General features: G+C 44.7%; 4 protein-coding genes across 4 annotated transcripts; 2 read left to right on the top strand and 2 right to left on the bottom strand.

Annotated features, from left to right (window-relative positions):
• Positions 1 to 6,212: 6,212 nt before the first annotated feature.
• On the top strand, positions 6,213 to 6,882 carry GGI43DRAFT_381922 (hydrophobin 1; the record flags this gene model as incomplete). The annotated part of the gene is made up of 4 exons (XM_083203188.1): positions 6,213 to 6,480; positions 6,551 to 6,646; positions 6,699 to 6,763; positions 6,817 to 6,882. 4 exons carry the CDS (start codon positions 6,213 to 6,215, stop codon positions 6,880 to 6,882), a joined length of 495 nt encoding a protein of 164 aa, XP_083062780.1.
• Positions 6,883 to 7,994: 1,112 nt separating this feature from the next.
• Positions 7,995 to 9,889, bottom strand: GGI43DRAFT_432838 (major facilitator superfamily domain-containing protein; the record flags this gene model as incomplete). Its single annotated transcript, XM_083209650.1, has 4 exons — positions 7,995 to 9,078; positions 9,165 to 9,309; positions 9,375 to 9,657; positions 9,727 to 9,889. 4 exons carry the CDS (start codon positions 9,887 to 9,889, stop codon positions 8,029 to 8,031), a joined length of 1,641 nt encoding a protein of 546 aa, XP_083062779.1. The 3' UTR covers positions 7,995 to 8,028.
• Positions 9,890 to 14,352: 4,463 nt separating this feature from the next.
• On the bottom strand, positions 14,353 to 15,912 carry GGI43DRAFT_399961 (uncharacterized protein). Its single transcript, XM_083205402.1, has 6 exons — positions 15,620 to 15,912; positions 15,516 to 15,552; positions 15,379 to 15,455; positions 14,933 to 15,330; positions 14,810 to 14,880; positions 14,353 to 14,748 (listed from the first exon to the last, which is right to left on the bottom strand). Exons 1-6 carry the CDS (start codon positions 15,761 to 15,763, stop codon positions 14,444 to 14,446), a joined length of 1,032 nt encoding a protein of 343 aa, XP_083062778.1. The 5' UTR covers positions 15,764 to 15,912; the 3' UTR covers positions 14,353 to 14,443.
• Positions 15,913 to 16,236: 324 nt separating this feature from the next.
• GGI43DRAFT_381919 (aldehyde dehydrogenase family domain-containing protein) lies at positions 16,237 to 20,210 on the top strand (the record flags this gene model as incomplete). The annotated part of the gene is made up of 7 exons (XM_083203187.1): positions 16,237 to 16,660; positions 16,716 to 16,811; positions 16,866 to 16,966; positions 17,015 to 17,779; positions 18,697 to 18,766; positions 18,835 to 19,265; positions 19,320 to 20,210. 7 exons carry the CDS (start codon positions 16,237 to 16,239, stop codon positions 20,208 to 20,210), a joined length of 2,778 nt encoding a protein of 925 aa, XP_083062777.1.
• Positions 20,211 to 21,011: the final 801 nt, after the last annotated feature.

The following is a 21,011-nucleotide window of genomic DNA, read 5'->3' as shown; positions in this document are numbered from 1 at the left end:
AACGAGATATTTATATTCAATTCTGAATCTCTATCCATCTATGCGTACAAGGTTCATATTCCCTTGGCAGTTGTAAAATCCTGTTTTTGTTTTTTCTATTCTCCAGCACGGCAGCTATACAATTGTGCCTGAGCCGGGATCCAGATGCTAGGATATGTTGGGTCATGGAGTAGATACTTTCATCATGTATCTGTCATTATGCAGGGATCAATGTGGTAGGAAGGTGAAGTGCCAGTGAAATAATGTACACAGTGGACAATTCAACGCCGCGGTTGGTAGATGGCATGGAAGATCTCAAGCAGCCTTTACAAGGAATAATGAGCTAGCCGTACACCTTGTATCAGAACTATGCCAGTGGCGTTCTTCACCTTAATTTTTATTTATAGATGGTGTAAAATTAAGCTATATTATTTGCCAACTTTTTCAGAAGGTCTTCAAGTCCCTTACATAGTAGGACATGGTCGAAATCTTCGATGAGCTTGTGGCAATGCAACGCCACTCATTCTTAACCGATGTTATCGAGGCGAAGAGTGGCTTGAGTGTACAATATAGTTATTCAATTACATAGCAGTGTGTGGGTTTCGGGATTGGTTACATTGGCAGAGGATATTATCGTACGAGATCAAAGCCTTGTGTTCTACTACTACCACCTCTGTAGCTACCTCTTTAGAGAACTATTACTTGGCACCCACGCCCCTGTGGCAAACTCTTTAGCGGATGTATGCCGAGAACCCGACTCCAGGTAATAGCTGAATAGCTCACTTGTAGTATCTCGGGTCTTCGCCCTGTTTCTGATTGCCCAATGAGCTGTCTAATTACATACGGTTGAGCTGTGTGTGGGGGAGGCAAATTCATGCATACTATTTTAGTGGACTGCCAATCACTTGATTTGCGGGCTGCAAAGGAATAGTGCATAGAAGACAGGGAGTCAAAGCAAGGAAATTTATATTGCTCTACCGTTCTAAGGAGCTAATCAATCTTGTATCACAAACGGCGTTGGTATTTGTATGCTAGGGTGTTTCCTTACTCCTGCATTACACCCTGGTTCCACCTCAGCTGCCAAGGGGTCTGCAAAAAAACAGGAACCGCTAAATGAATATACACCTACATTTAGACACTAAGAGCACTAATCTGGAGAATATAGCGCTGTTCTTATGTGCGCGGGGGGGATTTTTGTGTGCTGATAATCTCTCCAGTCCCTGTTTTTTTGCAGACCACTTGGCTGCATACCGATCCTACGGTACGTATTACAGAGCATATTCATGCAACGTGTATTTGCAGTAGTCCCTAGATATAGTCTGTATATCGAATGTTTATGTCGGTTGTAAATCTGATCCGCTCCGATGTCAGATACGACGCGCCTTAGATATAAAATCATCCAGACTTGCCAGCTGGACCGTGGAGTGGTAGTATCGTCCCTGGCCTTGAACGGGATAGCGCCTATAATGAAACTCAGGCCAATATCCTATGTTCAAAGTGCCTTTAGTGGTATCGTTGATACCAGTAGCAGCCATTTGTTCTCCTTGTATAACTAGAACAATACGTGCAGTAATTGCTGTATTAGCAGTAGCTTCTACGATGAATCCTAGCGTCTGCTCTGCATATTGTCACACTGGTTGACGGCTTGTTACTCAAATCATTTTTCCTCGGTATTTTAATATCTAACTGCAGTGCCCTTGCATATGCAGAACCCCAGTTGGGCAGAAAGGAAGAGACATCGGGCGTTGTATTCCGAAGACGTAGCGTGCCCACTGTTATACTCCATGAGCAAGCTATTTACAAGCTTTTACTTCATTCCGCATGGTCGGCGTCTGTCGAAGCTCAGTATCTGCGATAACAGAGCAGCAACAGCCGAAAAATAGCATGTGTTTTGTGCAAACAAGGTTACCTGATGATGGTTGCACTGCTAACGGTTATGCAGGAACTTCTTCCCCTTAAATGTGATAGATGACATGCCGATCCTATGGTTTCGCAGAGATCATAGCCTCGGTTACGCTGAAGAAGACCAATTGAGTCCTGCTGTTCAGCTCTGTATGCTTTCATCTAATCTTAATGGTCCGGCCATAGTCCTCGTAAGGGTAATGATCTTAACACACCACTACATTGCTGCTGTCATTCGCGCTCATTGGTTATTAATTTCGTCATTTTATATGCCAAACCGCCAATTAATTTCTATCATACGCCACTGCCATGAAATAAAGAAGCAAAGCGAGCTGAACATAAGCAACAATTGCCGTAGTAGTTCGTATTCGCCCATCGGCACATCGGTTTTTACAGGGTAGCTTCATCCACAATGGCGACCACAGACAACATTGAGCAAAACACGCGGCAGCTCCAATTAATTAATTTAGTGATGCAAGTTTCTGGGGTGTTCCCGCCAGCATTCCGTTACCGCGAACCAGTAAGATAATGTATCCCCTTGAATCTTTTTCTTCAGGCGATTTTGACTTGCCACTTCGTATGCCGGCAGTGAGAATTCTATCGAATCCCGACAAATAGAATGGGTGTATGGACGGAAGATTTGAGCACTAGCATGCATGATTTGATCAACATAAGGAGGGTAGCACTTCGTATATTAGGAGATATAGGTAGTAGATGGCTACATATGGGTAGTGCTTGAAGATCACTCGTCATAGTGCGTACTAGTGCGCGAGTCGAATACATCACTGAACAATACGCGTTGGCATGCATCTTAATCTTTGACGTCCGCCATCTCCAAGCTTCTCATGATGATTTTCTATCAGTTTATCTCAGGCTGTACTTATATTCCGTATATTTTATAATATCGGATCGTAGTCATCTTTTTCTTTAGCCCTGTACAACTGGGATTCCGCAGGCCGTGCTAACTGCTACTTCCGAAGAATTCTGTCTTGCGGAGTACTAATCAGCTATATTTCTATGTATGTAAAATATAAAAGAAAGTCGGCTGGGTTGATCACTGAGCCGTCAAGCCTTTTGGCCAATAAATATGCACTAGACTTAACATCATAGTTCACGGATCTATACTTACATATCAACATCGATCTGAACTATAAATAGAATAACATTGATCTCAGCGTTGTTCTAAAGTGGATATAAGAAGGTCGCTCAACAAATTTGCGAGATATTCAGCAGTTTTAAGTTATGATCGCCAAACCGTTGGGCATTGTTCAGCTTGCTTGCAAGCAGGGCTAAGAATCGGGAAGCGCATGGAGACGCCCACCATGCCGTTACAGTATTTGTTAATAACACGGATATAGCTTCATATTCTATTGACTTCGTAAAAAATTCAATACGCTTTTAAAAAGGTAAAAGGGAAGCAAAAGCAGCAACCCCTTTTCAGCTGCTATTTCGGTGTTCCAATTGTCTTGTGACGTATGGTTTCTCTTTGCTGGGCTGCTTGCATCTCATATCCGTACTGGTTTTTTCTGGACTTGAAGTATTCCAACGTCAATGCGTCATACATATATGCCGATATTGGAATAACAACCATTTATGTTCCGTTTATAGGAGATGCGCCACCATGGCCAATCTTTTCCGCTTCAGCATTGCCATTTTAGACGGCGTTGGTCGCGTCGCCAGCTGAGTTGGCGCTCTTTGTTTACCAGGATTGTAGGGCCTGGAGATATTTAGCACCTGTCGATCAGCCTCGCCACCACGCTCGTATTTTTTTTTCCAAGGTATAAACCTGATGACAATTTCGATGATGCTATCCTGATGTTGTTCTAAATTCTTTAATAATTTGGGCTTACTCTCTGTATGTCACCTACTACGGTCAGAGTGCACAAGGGTTGTCTTTGCAACGACTCGTGCTTCTCATTCCACGAGCGAACGACGAAATGACAATCTACTCTCTGTCAATCAGTCTATAATATTATTTGGGCTAATTTATATCTTCTAAATCTCGATTTTAAAGAGATGTGATTAATTTTTGATACATTTTGTGGTGAATGCCACAATCGCACATTGCGTACGTTTAAAAAATAAAAAACCTGCAAATACTACCGAATAGCACAGCGTGATCTGTGGACCACGCAGTATCATGCCACCAGAGCGATATAACCATGTCTCGTCGGTTTGGATGGACGGTCATTTATTGTCGTGTCTGAAGACGAGATACTTATATGTTGGGCAGTGGCGGAATCACTGACACCGCTCAAGATTCAGCTTCTAGCCAGATGTGATGGGAACAGGAACAAATCAGAAAATAGTCCTCGATTCTGGTTCACCTTGCCAAAAGGATGGATTGCCGCATAGTGTCAGTGGGCCTAAAAGTTATCATCACTTCCCGCTACTTTACATCACTTTATTTTAAGAGCTAGTCGTGCGCGATCCGTGTGAAAGCTTCAAGATGCCCCTCTGCAACAGCTGTATAGCGCTCGTTATTCGGCAACTGCTGCTAGCCTTTAAAGAAAACACGGAGTAGAACGATAGGCTGAGTTGTGGCGACGTTCCGTTCCAGCCAATCTCTTACCATGACTCGATCTTGAGGATACGAGATGGAGCCGACCTTAATTGTGAACTTTGCTTAATGATACTTGTATGGAACACTTTCATGCAAGAACATGATACGTTGCGAGCAGGAGTCTTCCGGAAAACAACCTTTCAACAGACTACAGACCAATATGTTGCACAAGCATTTGCAGGTCCAGTATCGCTGAATGTTAGAGGGCCGCCCAAAGCACGTATCATGACTCTTGGCCGAACGAGGTCGTGAGTGTAGCTAAGGCTATCGCCATACATATTGACGCCCTCGATAGCAACAATTTGAGTCGAATCAATGGCGGACAGCTTGTCATCGCAGCCCCATTCTTCATCTGGGAGCATCCGGAGACCACGACTCATACACTTCAGCGTTTTGTAACGATGCTTGTTACAAAGCTAGACTCCTCTGTTAGGGCTGCGATACAAGCCATATTTTAGACAGAGTTTTGCTGCTATTCACATCGCTTCCGATATTTTGTGGCGATTACACCTCTGCTTTCTACTATTGGAGACGGTCTAGGGCTCTGGCAACGAAATTGAGTCTATCGGTAAATCTGATGGCAAAACCACTAGTAAGCATCAATACCGCCGTGTCAGCATGTTTTTCATCGATTAGAGAGATGAAATCTCTAAGGAGTGCAAATGGCAAGACTTGCCTGTGAAAATGTTTGTCATTGTATAGTCCAGCTGTCCCCTGCAAGCTTCATACACGGTACCAAGGAAGATAGTGGCCCGTTTCCAGTCTCTTTAGACAGAGGATTCAACTAAAATATGTAAGAAACGGGCATTATACTAAAACTGGAGAGCGTCTCATAGGTAGTAGATATGCTAACCAAAATGTATACAAGCTTGCATAGCATAATCCAGCGATCCTCAAACTATTGCAATAGGTATCTATCTATACAGTGTATTGTGACCTTTTTGGCGTGAACATAATCTTATAAGACGTAGATTAAGCTTTTTACAAAAGTAGTTGTGATCGATGAATATATCAACTCAACGGATATTGTCTGATCCGTCGCAGCATATGAATACTTCCCACTATTTGCTTGTTAACCAGTAGTCCCCTTTCCCCTGAAGCCTGCCTCCACACTATATAAAGTATATATCTATGTATATCTATTAAACTTATTATTATAGTTTTAATATTAATCTTATTAGAGCGATATAACATTGTATAGGCGTAACAACATGCCACCGCTCTGTCACGCGCAGCTGACTTTATATAAAGCGTATTTTTTAAGGTTTTTAGGTAATGCATGATATTAAAGCAAAAGACAGGTTAAAGTGTTGGATGCGTTAAATGAAATCAGTTCTAACGGGCTACCGTTGGGGCGTTCCTTAATTACATGTACCTTATGCATTGTTTACTTGTTAACAACCCAATATTAGGTTTTCAGCAATTTCATTATATCTACAAGCCCCTTGTTTGTGGCTTTTAGCTCCTGAGTTAAACATACATGAGTGTGGTAGATATCAGTGACTGGTCATATTATGGATCCGGCAGCGACTAGCGCTCTGCACATTCAACAGCGGTTGCTATTGTTAAGTCTAACCTTGCCTACATTGTAAAGGATGAATATAATCTTCAAGCAAAAGCTTTTTGTTTAAATAGACCTGTTTTTCTCTTCTTCTTCGCCTGAGTTACTCAACACACTCAGGCCTTTCTGAATCTTCTTTCGCTTTATTACATCTTTACAAATTTGTCACTTCTCTTCAAAAGTGCCCACGCCACTACTACTTCAATCATGTACGCTTCTGTTATCATTTATACCCTCGCCGCCCTTAGCGGTGTCATGTCATCTCTGGCTCCAGAGCCTGAGGTTATGCCACGAGCTATTGCGCCTCGCACGCCTAGTATGGCAGATATCCCGTTTCCGAGGTTCCCATCCCTCAACAGTCACTACAATGATAAACGTCACTATGATAACGGTCACTATGATAAAGGCCACAATGATAAAGGCCACAATGATAAAGGACATAATGATAAGGGCCACAATGATAAGGGCCACGATGGTAATAATAGTAGGTTTTTACAATTAATCAAGTATGTCAATCTTACTTTGGATTCTAATTTGGCCTATAGACGGCAAGGGCTGCGACACGAATACTGGCACGAATAATCAAACGAATGCCTGTTCTGCAGGTAATCCATACTGCTGCAGCGCCAGTAATAGCGGTGGTAAGTAATACATTGCCCTTTTCTATCTAGGAGAAACTCTAACAGTCTGCAGGCCATGTCTGTGCGAACACCACTGCATGCGATCAAAAAGTTATTTGCTGCAACAATCAGAACGGCGTAAGTTATTATCATCTTGTTCACTACGTTAATTATCTGACAAAAGCATTTAGTTCCAAATCTGCATCGGCGAGATTGATTTTAACGCCCCAGTTACCATCAACTACATCTATGAGTAAAAAGCTCATCCGAGTGAAAGAGGCTGCTGAAGAGGTCATGGCAACCAAGACAGGGATATCAGTGACAAAATCTTATCTTAGTCCGCAGATCAAACTATGGAAAACAAGCCTTGAATAGCCTGTTCTTGTTTTTGCGACAACAAATTACCAACGTGACGTTGTTTATTAGACTTTCGTAGTGCTGCAGGCTAATACCTGTGGGTCTTGTCCCCAGTCGCTAATTAGGTGGTGCCTGAGCCACGCGACAGCAGATCACAGCCCTTGTGAAGAGCACGACCCGCCTCACTCAGCTTGCTTATGCTCTGACATCTCAACGTACCATCGTCTTGTCTTCTTTACAGTGATACCTCCCTTCCGAGAAGCAACTTATGCCAGTATTGGCTTGATTTAGCTAGCTTCAATTAAATATCATAATTTCCTTTTAGTCTATTGTAAAGAATGCTTAATTTACTGACCGCTGAAGGACTATCACAGGCTTGAGTTGATTCCCAGCCATCTTTGTTCTTGATGATCCTCTTGTCTAGTAAACCTAAATATAGTAGGTGTAAGAGTCTCTGCCTTGCAACAGCAACTAATAAGGTTCATCGACCGTAACTAGAGGGCAAATTTCCCCCGCAAATGCCCTTCGGCGGGTGAATATCTGATTGGCGGATAAGCAAGCTAACCCATTCTATTTTAAACAAAACATTCATCACAAGAATCTTATGGAAGTAGTAGTTGTTTGTAATTAAAACCTCCCAGCAACGCCTCTGCTATATTTTAGGCTATTCACTAGTGCCGAATTATAATTGCCGCTATATGCGGTAGCTCAGGGTTAAAAGTTACTGTGTTATGCTTGACTCAAAGATACAATCTCTCATTCTACCTTTGAGGAAAGTCACAAACCGACGCAAAGTCCAGAGGATCAATACATAGCTCAACTCCAGGTCAATAAAGACAAAAGCCCAAGGCTGCAGATTAAGGAAACAACCTCTGAGTCTGATTATATATACTAATCTAATTAGCAGTAAAGAAGAGTAAAAGTAGACGAAAGATACAATGCAGATTATCTGTGATCGTTCCTAATCAAAATCCATCACCCAGCCCATTCTCTAGTCCACTCAACACACTGCGAGCAAACAAAATAACCGGTACTACATAGAAAATCTACCCAGCAACAATTTCTAGGTCAAGCTTCTCCCACGGCAGAAGAACACCGCCGACAAACAACAAAGCACCGGCGGCTATGACAGACCCGAAAATGCGTCGTATTGTTTCGGCAACACTCGAGACCGCAAGTTCGACCACAGCTGGATCGGCAGAAGAGAAAATGGGCGATACGGTCCCCGACAAGGCTGATCGAATATAGTCGTCAGAAAAGCCATAGTCTGCAAAGGCCGCCTTGAGCAAATCGAAGCCAAGATTCTGGAAGAGTGACCCGGCAATGGCGAGCGAGATGGCGATGCTACCAATCTGCGCTACATTGATATACCCAATGGCATTAGCCCTATCCCTCACATGGACCTTGTTGGCAGCGACGGCATAAGCAGTCTGGAAAGGCAGACCAGTTCCAACAGCGAGCAACACTTCAAAGCCATATATCTTCCCAGCGCTCGTTTCGGCATCTATTGTAAACATGAGAGCACCACCGGCAATAACCAAAGCCCCACCGATTATATAGAAAATACCATAGAGACCGGTGATAGGGAGGAGAGTTCCCCCGACCATAATAGAGAATATAAAAACGATAATTAGGGGCAGGAGGCGGACAGCGGCTTCAAGGGCCGTGTCACCCCTCGTAAACTGGAAAAACAAGGGGATATAGTATAGGGCAATGCTGTTAGCAGCCGCGACAGCTGCTGTCGTAATATAGAGTAGCACTAAGGCTCGGGACTTGAGAAAATGCAAGGGGAAGATGCGTCGCTCCGGTGTCGTCAAGATACTAAAGCATTGCTGTAAGACATAGGTAAGAAGACAAACCCCCCAAACGACCCAGAGCCCAATTGCAGACCCAGAACTCCACTGGAACGTCGAACCGCCGAAGGTGACAGCAATCATAAACAGAACAAAAAAAGCGCCGTTAAGGACCGCACCAATCCAATCGATCTCTTGCAGCTTTGCGACAAGCGAAAGGTCCTTTCTCTGATTGAACGACGGAAAGATGAAGAAGTAGATAGGAGCGAATAGGGCAGCGAGAGGGAGGTTTATGTAAAAAGCCTAAGGGAAAGTCATAGTGTTAATTTCTTTGCTTTGCCTTGCTTTTTCTTATATATATATCTCAGCCGAGGTGCTCAATTACTTACCCATCGCCATGTGGCCGAACTAGCCGAAAACGCGCCTCCAATTACAGGCCCAAGGATTGCTCCAATTCCCCAAGAGAGTCCTGCGAGAGCATTATACAATGAGATTTCTTTCTTAGTTGAAAAGATTGATATGTATGTAAGGGCCCTGAGTGCACGTTAGAGAATACACTAGGCGTCAAATCTCGACGCTCTTCTCTAGCATAGACTTACCCCAAATACATTCCCGAACCACCAATTCCAGCAATCACTCGACCGACGATCAAGGCATTCGACGTCGGAGCTGCGCCACATAAAGCACTGCCAGCTTCAAAAATTACGATTGACGAGATCAGCAACGGTTTAACATCAAATAGACCGTAGGCACGACCCTGGAGAAGGATAACGGCCACTGAAGCCATGGGGAAGCCGACCCCAACCCACGCAAGATTTTCAATGTCTCCGAGAGTCTCATAGACCGAAGCTTGAACATCGGCGGCAATCGTCGTGTCGAGGCCTGACACCACCTTCTCGGTTAATAACTTAGACGTACCAAGAAATAGCGGAAGTTAGGAGAGGCACTTACCGTACAGTAGAGCTCCGAAGCATACACCCATTAGAGTCATGATCCACCTCCAGGTAGATAAATCTGATCTAGGGCTTGTGATAATTGCATTACTATCGACTCGCTGTTCACTTCCTTCTTCCACACTACTAGGGCCAATACTGGCTTCTGATTTGCCCAACATCTCGGAACAAGTACCTTGAGTTTCAACTAGCTAGAAACCTCAATCAGAAAATTAATGAAGCTGAGGGACCCAGCACCGAAACCTGTTCTAGAAAGACAATCCAAGGCCGCCCGGGAACTTTATGCGCCAACTTGATGTCATCAGGAGCATTATTAGCATATTTATATTTTCTATGGCTATTGCCCGGGCTCCCAATTATTCCGATAAGATGTTTTGGCTACGTAATCTTGCTTAGGAACCTCCAGATATCAACATTAAAGGTAGCTGCTTCCATTTCCGCATATAGTGGAATGCGTATACCAAGATTCCAAATTCTAGTCAAATGGTAAGCAATATACGAAACTCCGGCGGCGCTCGGGTCTACGGTGGTAGTAACTAATGATGTGGGACGCTTCTGACTAGTAAAAGCCTTTGCTTATTAATTATTGTAGTCAAATAGTAGGCAATATACGAAAGCCCGGTGGCTCTCGGCGTTAAACCGTTAAACCTATAAACTCTTACGCCAACGACACATCACTCTCGGGCGAAAATAAAACCAGCGGGAGAAACGACGCCTAAGTTTTCCTTTTCTAGAAAAAATTTCATTTCATATTGGCTGTTGCTATGCGTATTATATATCTTATCCATATCACAAGAAAGAGCGAACACTAGAGATCAACGCCTCCGACTATCTGTGGATTCTCTTCATTATTCACATGCCGCGCTAATAGTCAAACTCCGTGTTCGTTCGGAAGATAATAAATAAGCTAACTACACAACATCGCTAACCACACTACGCCGCACAAATAGTCTGTTCGCAAAGAGTTTCATTATGATGAAACCTGGACGTGTAGAATTTCTTGTCGCAGCACTTGATACTTATAAAGCCTTCCAATATAAATAAATCTTTAGCACAGTAGGAGCCAAAGCAAGTGTCCGATTCTCATTATAGTGGGGGTCTTTCTGTATCAATCAGTTCTGTGGCATAACGTGGCTAATACAGGAGCCGTCATTCAACTAAATACATTTCAGACAAAGATCTCCCTATCCAATTAAATGCCAAAAAGGGGCCGGAGTATCCCAATTATATGCTGTTATTCACAGCTAGAAGGAGGATGGAGTAACGAGAGACTACGGTAAAATTGAATGATATCGCTACTGGTCGGCGCAAGTGCGCTGGCGAAGACTATTTAGCATCAAGCTCATAAGCCTGAACCTAATAGATAAACGTAATTACATAGCAAATGCCCAATTACCCAATAATGACGTCCACTTGACTAATTTATTCCGAGTCACTGGACTCTAAAAATCCCGCAGTAAACGCTCCCAATCCCACCACTCAATCCAATCTTGTTAAGATCACGCATAGACTGTTGTAGTCCTGAATAGACAGGATCAAGGCACATGCGATTACTGTGCTCATCAGCTATGGCTAGTAGGGTATAGCTATATAGCTCTTTACTTACCTCAGACTAAATGACGACATAATGTCTCTCACTGTCTCTGCCTCTCTATTTAAAAGAGTATGTAAGCCTTTTTTATGCCACCGTAAGCCAAGTATAAGCCGATACTATTACTAGATTATGACTTAGAAAAGTAGAGAAAATTTATAGACTAAGACTGCATTATGAAATCATGTCTATCGTCTGTCTTTCTCACTCTCTCCCTCTCCACATCCAAAACAGGGTGCTAACCCTGTTTTTTTATATTACAAAACACTCAGCTACATCAAATAAACGCTATATATATTATACATATATACTTATAAATACATAGCCTTTTGTACTTCTTAAAATCCTGTAAAATAGTCTAAATTTTAGAGAGCTAATTGAATTACGGTCATAACGAACTGACTTCTAAAATGCATAAGATATGTGAGATCGACCTGTGTAGTTACTGTACTATAAATAAAATATGTACAATAAATGAAATACTTACATCCACTCAATCTAGCCAATAAGGCGGTATGGGCCATGGGTATGGTCCTTATATTTGCCATGATCCAACTGAACAAGCGATGAAAAATTAATTAGCCTGTGTATGGGGAAAGACGTCCATATTCACTAATTCTCTGAAATTCCTTATGTATAATAAATGCTACTGCAGATAGCCGATGAATAGCCACATAAATCGACGAATACAACAGTTGAAGAAATAGAAGTACCGACATATCTAATAATCCCGTAGCTACACCATTGGATCAATTTGTTTAATCTGGCCTTTGTGTTGCGTATCCGACGTATCCCGCACGTATGACATACGCCGAGGACAATATTACCGCCCTTGGAACTTCCGAACAACGGAAAAGCGGGAAAAGGGTCCCACAAAGGAGAATTAACGAGTCTACAAGATCAACGGAGAGTGCTAGCAGATCTGGGAGAATGCCCAGCGAGCATGAGACATCCTGAAATACAAGCTCTGCAATGCAGTTGATCTCATATTTCCGAATTACTCACTGCCTTTCAAATTACACCCCGACGGAAGCAAGAAAAGAAGATTTAGAGCAGCTCTACACCAGATGCAAGATGGCAGACTACGCCCAATCCTATTCCTTGTAAAAACTCTTACATCCGTGGAAATAAATTATTGTTCTACGGAGTTAGAGAGGGCAGCTCTCGTCTGGGCATTGCAGAAATTGTCTCACATCCTGGATCATTTACATATCGACGTCGTCACGGATCACACCGCAATACATGATACCTTTTAACTCGTTATGGTCCATAGGTCCAAAAAAAAAAAAAGAATTAAAAGAAAGAAAAACTGCAGACTGATGAACTGCGCCTATACTTGGCACGATAGGACAACCAGATAGCCATCAGATACCGCCAAGTCTATATTCCCTTGTTGCTACTACTTAAGGTAACCCATCAAGTCTCTCTTGTAAATTTCCCTTGTTTTTTGAGCTGTTTAAGAGCTTCATATCTCAACCCCTGACTACGTTATTCCTCGCCAACGCACGTTCTAGGGAGAAATGACCACCTGAGGGTAAGAACGCCACTATAACCTGGCTTCCTGCCATCCCTGACGCCTTTTCAGCTCTGCTGCCATCCTACACGTTAGTTGACAACTATAAACACTTACAACTACCACGGCTTGATTGCAAAGTGTTCTACTCTACAGTTTGAAGCTATCTCTATAGGCGCAAGTGAACAAGCGCAGTCCATATCGCTGTCGCAGTTATAGCTGTTTAAATCTGCTAGGCCTTTATGGATAGTTTTCTGTCTCACTTTTCGGGAAGCTAGTTTTCCCTAGGCACTGTATTTTTCCTTGTTGGCCGCGTGTCGCGAATGACGAATCTTTATGTACCATGTATATGACAAAGAAAGTAGTTAGCTCCGAGCGACTATGCGGCCCGATAGGGGCTTTAGCCATGTCACGGCTGTTGATCTTCAACAAACAAAGAAACGAAAAAGAGTTGGGCGGTTTCCTTTTAGTTTTCTTTGGTGGTTTATTTCCACTGCCCGCAATGTGCCCCATATGGCGGACAGTTATGTAATATAGATACTGTCGTAGCTCCGGCGAAATGATTTGCCCTTTATAAAAGTATTTCGACCGAGTCTCGATTGTCAAATACCGAATGTACTTCACACATTGACAGGCATATTTCACGTAGATGTACCTAGAATCCCGTCCCCTGTCTATGAGTTGTAAGCGGTATAGACTTGTTACAGCCTCGGTTAGACAGGGTTACAACTCAGCTACCAAAAGCCACCACCTTCATGTGCGTTGGTTGTTAATTTCACACCAAAAGTACCACTCAAGACCCACATTGTCAGTAAAATGCGAGTTTTTTGTCTGCAGTGAGTCGAGAACGGCTAAAATCTGCATGTTGTTAGCAAGGTTTGCATCACGACAAAAGTGAACTAGGTCATACTAATTTTTCAAGTCTCAGCCACCAGCTTCAAATTATACAAAGCATAAAAGGGGCTTGATTACGAATTTTGCGTTGCGGTACAGGCGCACGCAATACTGTAAATAAAGCCATGAAATACGCGCAACTCCAGAAGCACGACGAGTGTCCCGACGATAGAGCCATGTCGGCGATCCAGTGAGAGGGGCATACTGGACAAGAGTTTGCGCATCTAAGTAGCGACATCCGTAGTGCCCACGTTATTCTGGGTAAGCTTGGCGCTACTCTGCAAGGATAATTCCGTCTCCCGCGTGTCAGACGTCTCCACGGAGATGCATTAATCCCTCTTAGCGGTTTGCGCTAATGTAAAGTAAAGCTTAGACCAGATAAAGTCATGTCCTCAAATCTGCCAGAACAAAGCTTAACTCCCTGTCAAATGCCGCTAGTGCTTCAATCTATCGCGAAGTTGCGCTACCTTGGGATAGAAATCCAGTGCCGAGATTTTGACACTTTGATGGATGTCCAGGCTAATATGGACCGTACATTTTGCATATGGATATGTACAGATAATTCCTTTAACCTAGTCTGCTTTAAGAAAGCAAGAGCCAATAAAGCAAGTGAAAATACATAACTGCAAAGGTTGAATTTGATATTTAAAAACGGCCGTTAGAGCATTACTATTCATGGTATATATATATCTTCAAAGATTTATCAATAATCCCAACTCAAACGTTCAAATTACGTAGAAGTATATGCTCCTTACTGTCATTCTCACTCGCCAAATCAAACTCCCTCACCACCCGAATCTCCTGTGCCGTCTGACGCGCCTGTTCTTTGCCAGTGGACTCTTCATTGTTAGACGCTTTGTGGCTTTCACGTCGGGACAAGGTGAACTCGGATACGGTTTTGAAGTAGGGGTGCGTGAAATTGTATATGGCTAGGAAGCAGGGCCTCATGACGACAACGGAGGCAGCGATAATAGTAATGTTGAATTCGACGACGATGATGATGTGAGTGGGGATAATGAGCCCTAAAGGGGGAAGTATTAGTATTATTAGATGTGCCATATGGGAGTGGATGAGGTGACATGCAGGTGAAGTCTGTTCTAACGTTCCAGAGATCGGAGATCATGCGGAGACGGATGATGGAGATTGCGGTATCGCTGGAAAGAGTTAGCGATCGTCTTTGTGTTTAATGGACAAATTCCTACATACATCAATCCAAAAAGAACCAGAGCTGTGAGCTGTTTTACCTCTATCCCCTTGTTCTGGGACAGATATATCACCGGCAAAGGAACGCAAATGAGACATGCGCTGGTAAAGATGTTAAAGCCGCTCGTGACATAGTTAAACATGATAGTCGTATCGATGCATTTCCCCGGAGTCTGTGGCAGCCAGCTCTTGTAGACCGGATCGCAGGCGAACATGCTCACTAAAGTGGCAGCGGTGAAGAAGCCTGCGATAATGAACATGAGAAAGAAGTTGAACGCACGAGAAATCCTGACCAGCAGAAAGTCGAGGCGGGAGTCCATAAGATCGTGATAGACAAATGTCAGAGAAAGCTTGCTGAACAATAAGGGAAGTTTGGTGAAAATTTGGATGAGCCAGAACATCTATTTTATCAGATTAGGACAACAGTAATGGAGTTTCATGGGACATACGAGAGAAGTCTTGTAAGATCCTCGAAGACTTGGTGGTAGGTCGGCTTGATGCCGAGCATAGCCGAATCGGGCTGTGACTAGAAGATATTAGTTTTGGAATGTTCGATGCAGAATGTAAATGATGGCCGTCGGCGTACTGGTGATATCAAGAACCATGTGTATTAGAGAAGCCAGCTGCGGTATGGTCAGTCAAACATCAAACATACTCCAACACTCTCCCTGTATTACTCAAATCACTTACCATGGCTATGCTCACTAAATAATCTGAAATCTCGATGCGGCCCCGCGACCATCGATTCACGATTCTCATTACGACCACGCATAGAGTCAGCATTGTGATGCTGATATCAATACCGAGAAACAAGGCGACTCTAGATTCCGGCATCGTGGCGATGGTTTGTCCAATTTTCGCATAGTGAATAGAGGAAAAAAAAGTTAACCTTGAGTCTTCTGCTTACAACTACACTTTAATAAACTAAATTTCTGTTCCTCCATAGATGTATCTGGGCACGGGCTTTCATGCTGGCAGTCAACATGGGTTATACATGGACTTGGTTACAATGCAGGGCAGCGGTAGAAACGTGCTGCTTACTATACACTGGGGTCGGCTTCCTCCTTCCGGTACGGAGTACAGGGGTGTGTTTTGCGCTCGACGAGGTTGAAATGGTTCAATGTTACATTGCAACTTTTGGGACAAACCAACAACAATGTCTGCTCCATAACTTGGCCAACGCTAGGCCCCGCCGAAGGTCTGGACAACTGGGTACACCCCGAAGACATTTGTGTATTTCTAGGCTGCGCAAGGACGTTCTCCTATTCATTTCATTCGCTTCCTCCAATCTTCCACACCCAGCAACCATGGCGCCAGGAAATGACACCGTAGTAATAGCTGACGTGCCTGTGCCAGCCGACACTGAGAAGTCTAGCTATGACTTGACCAAAGAGGAAACCGGCCTCGACGATCTCGGTTCTTCGCCAGACGGCAGCGCGGAATCCTTCGAAGACCCCAAGGCAGCCCGCCGATTGCTCATCAAGTGCGACATCCGCTTGATTCCGATCTTGGGATGCCTGTACTTGGTATCGTTTCTGGATCGCTCAAACATCGCCAATGCGCGATTGTTTGGGCTAGAGAAGTCGCTTAATATGCCAACGACGGGGTTCAACACCTGTCTGTGGATTTTTTATCTGCCATTTGTGATTGTTGAGATCCCAAGCAACTTGTTTATGAGCTTGAATAAGGTCAAGCCAAACCAGTGGCTTGCCGGTGCAATGTTAATTCTTGGTATATATATTTTAAAAGATAAGAACTTCAAGATGCATTTTCTAACGAGAGTTAGGCGTTGTATCAATGTGTCAGGGATTCACAAGGAGCTACGGTGGGCTACTCGCTTGTAGATTCATCATGGGTGTTATGGAAGCTGGCTTACCACCAGGTATTTACATATCTACTTGCATCCTTTGAAGGATCTTGTAACTGATGTTTCCAGGCGCCGCTCTTCTTATTGGGCAGTATTACAAACGAAGCGAGTTTAACATTCGCTTCTCTTACTTTATCTGCTTTGCTCTACTTGGAAGCGCTTTCAGTGGTGTATGTCTCATGTCCTCCGTCTCACTGTGCCGTTACTAACAAGCACAGCTTCTCGCATACGCCATTCAGCACATGGATGGAATGCGTGGCTATGAGGCTTGGCGCTGGGTTTTCATCCTCGAAGGCCTCTTCACCATTGCTTTTGGAACCGCGGCGTGGTTCATCATCCCAAACTTTCCACAAGATGCCACATTCCTCACCAACGACGAGCGAGCCATGCTTCTCGCCCGTCTGCGCTCCGACCGCGGGAGTGAGAAAATCGACTTTAATGGGGTTAATTGGTTCAAAATTCTCACCGACTGGAAGATCTGGTCCTTTACCCTCATTTACTTCTGCTGCGATATGGGCGCTGCCTCCATCTCGTCCTTTACCCCGACTATCCTTGCTCAGCTTCACTGGACTGCCTCGCAAGCCCAGGTCATGAGCATCCCCATCTGGATGGTCGGCATCGTCGTCACTCTGTCTACTTCCTATGCCTCTGGAAAACTCTCTCTCCGCTGGCCATTCGTGCTTATCGGCGCCATCTTCGCCCTCATTGGCTGGTGCATCCAATACGCCCAAGTCCAGCCACCCGGAGTTCGCTACTTTGCGCTATACATTATCGCTTTCGGGTCATTCATGCAGATGCCCATCCTCATCGGCTGGCTTAACAGCAATCTTCGCGGCCGCCCACAGCAGGCCATTGCGAGCGCTGTTCAGCTGGGCATAGGCAACTGTGCGAACTTCGTGGCGAGCAACGTCTTTATTACGACACAGGCGCCCAAATACCCGACTGGATTTGCTACGGGTGTTGGGTTCGCGACGCTGGCGATTGTGAGCATTCTTTTGGTGGTGGGGGCATTGGTTTTGCATAATAGACAATTTGATCGGAAGGGTCAGAATGGTAATGAGAATGTGGAGGACCAGGATAACTTTAGATACGTATTGTAATTCGTCGCATGGACAAGGGCTTATCTTATTGCCGGAACTAAATATTAATAATGTTGAATGATCTACCGGACAGTATAAATAAAGTTTTCACGCATAAACTACCTACTTGGATACGCTTATTGCACATGCTGCCTCTTCATTTTGGAATTTCTCGTAAAATGAATATAATTTCAAGATTATCTATCCAAAACTCTTCATTGTATTGTCCCATCAGTTGGCCGGCAACTGTGGCATTCGCCATTTTGCCACACATGGGTCGCCTGGAGGAAAACATGGACTTCAATCCTCTCAGACGTGCTAAAGAACTTTAGGCCGGGTCCACATATGCGGTTGGTCCCTAGCGCATATGCCCCTGACTACATGTACGGAGTACATGCTGTTACGGGCTACTGAAGGCCGCGGGATGCATCAACCACTCTGCGGCCCACAACAATCTGCGAATGCCGCCAAATTCAGATTCTTGGTCCGACTAAAGTGTTATCGAGGACGGCTGAACGAGCATGGTTGAGGCCGTTTAGTGTGGTCTGGCCAATTAGCGTCGCGGGCTTCGGCTTCGGACTTACAGCATCCATTCTCCAGACTGCACATGTGCTATGCATCCCACGTTGCGCCGTTGCGCTACGACAAGGAAAAAGAACCATCCTCGCAACACATCCTCACGAAACATACTATCCCAACATCTGCATAGAAGCACCGGTAAAAGAAGATGGGTTCTATTGCTATTGAAACGCGGCTGTTCATCAACGGTGAAGTATGACTTGACTGTGTATCGGCTGCGTTCACTGGCTCATGCGTCATAGTTCCGGCCATCATCTAACAATGAGACTTTTGATCTGCCTTCCGCGAAATCCGGATTATTATTTGCCAAAGGTAAGATTCTCAACTATTATCTCTTTTTCATAATATGTTGATGTAGATTCTAACAGATGGTTAAACAGTGCACGAAGCATCCAAGGAGGATGTAGACGACGCCGTAGCAGCAGCCAAAGCCGCCTTCCCAGCATGGGCGAAGCTCTCCCCACGTGCAAGAGGCAGATATCTCGTGAAACTCGCCGATTTAATTGCGGAATCCAACCAAGAAATAGCCAAGCTGGAGGCTGAGTCTATGGGCAGACCTGTGTCAACCTACTTTGATGCCACTATGGGTTCTGACTATTTCCGCTACTTTTCTGAGGCGGCATATCCCCAAGGAACTTCAAGTTTAAATACTCCGGGGTTCGTGAACATTACTGTGAAGCAGCCAGTAGGTGTCGTCGCGGCGATTATTCCTTGGAATGCACCTCTTGTCTTCTTTTGTAAGAAGTTGGCGCCTGCATTGGCCGCAGGTAACACAGTCGTTCTCAAAAGCAGCGAGAAAGCTCCTTTAACAGTTAGTTCCACTTGAAGCCCTCAGCATATTGCCTCTATACTTATGCATCCACAGTCTTTATATGTCGCCAATCTCGCGAAACAAGCTGGCTTTCCCCCCGGCGTCCTCAACGTCCTCTCTGGCCACGGCCCCATCTCAGGAGCAGCGCTTGCATCGCACATGGACGTCCGAGCCCTGACATTTACCGGCTCTGTGCGCACGGGGAAATTAATTCGCAAACTGGCTGCCGATTCCAACATGAAGAACTTGATCCTCGAACTCGGCGGCAAGTCACCCGCAATCGTTTTCGCCGACTCCGATATTGATGCTGCAGTTCAGCATACCCAGTTCAGCATCCAGCTCCTTAGCGGGCAGAATTGCATGGCAAATTCTCGTATTTACGTGCAAAACACCATCGTGGAGTCGTTTGTCGAAAAGTTCAAGGCGGCCTTTACGTCTGCTCGGTTAGGAGATCCGACGGATCCCAACGTCAACCATGGACCGCAGGCGGATAAGATTCAGCACGAGACTGTGCTGAAGTATATTAAGATGGGAAAGGAGTCGGGGAAGTTGGTGACCGAGGAGCAGTCCGCACCAGGCTTGTTTATTAACCCTACAATTTTCAGAGACGTCCCTGAGGATGAGAGGATCATGAAGGAGGAGATTTTCGGGCCCGTGGTTATTATCAACTCGTTCGAGACGGAAGAGGAAGCTATTAACAAGGCGAATGATAGCGAGTATGGTCTATATGCATCAGTGTTTACAAAGGATCTGGACAAGGCGATGAGAGTTGCCACGAGGCTGGAATCAGGCACTGTGGGAGTAAACTGCTCGGGTCCGACAAAAGGGGACGATGTGGCTTTTGGCGGGGTTAAGGGGAGCGGGCTACAGAGAGAGGGCTATTTGCATAGTATGGACACTTTTATGGAGACCAAGTCGGTTATGATCAAGGTGGATGGGCTGTGATTGGGAGAAAGTATTTTTTTAATGAATATTACATTGAGAGTCGAGAGTAATAGCTCTTCTTCAAGCACGTCATCCGATTTTACTTTTTTCTCCTCTCATAACACGCCGCATACTACATCCTGGACAAGCCACGTTGTAGTGTCAAGCCCGCTCAAAGATCCCCCGGATGGATCACAGGACAAATTCCTAGTATTCAGAGACCCGAAGAGGAAAGCAACCCACAAAGACTACCGTATCTTCATGTCATAGGTCCCCGGACGCAAGAACGTAGAGGGAAACGGGATAGCCAATAGCCTCATGAAGAAAGGCTCCGAGCTAACTCTTCGCCCATCCAAGCCAACTTCCACGCACCCGCTCCTCATGAACAGGCTTTAGAGGCTTTGAGCCGTGAAGCAGTGGTAGTAAGTCAATATACCACACAGCTACCGCGACTGGAAATTCCTGGTGGTAGACACCGCTTGCGGGCCCCAGTTCCTCCGGTCTATCTGCATTCGCTACTCACCGAACGACCAGGTCATGGAGATTTGCAGGACTATTACAATCGGTTCCAGCACGACGCTAACCTCCTATGCCGCTACAATGCGCCCATAAATCCGGGTCACATCTTCCAATGTGTACAAACATAACATCTAAAGCAAGCCCGCGAGACGAGGGACACTCATCTCACCTTCTAGACCCGGACCGCTATGCTAAGTTCCAAATCTTCAACAAAATGGCACTACCATAATAAAGGAAAAGACCACTCAAGAATCCTCCTGCCTCGGGACCCACGAATCGCCGTGCTGACGACGTGCCCCCAAT

The sequence above is a fragment of the Trichoderma evansii genome, assembly GCF_050947405.1.
Source record: "Trichoderma evansii strain SZMC 28006 chromosome Unknown GGI43scaffold_5, whole genome shotgun sequence".
In the NCBI taxonomy this organism is placed as follows: domain Eukaryota; kingdom Fungi; phylum Ascomycota; class Sordariomycetes; order Hypocreales; family Hypocreaceae; genus Trichoderma; species Trichoderma evansii.
The sequence above is the reverse complement of the archived record's forward strand: the minus strand, read 5'-3'. Positions and strand labels throughout refer to the sequence as shown.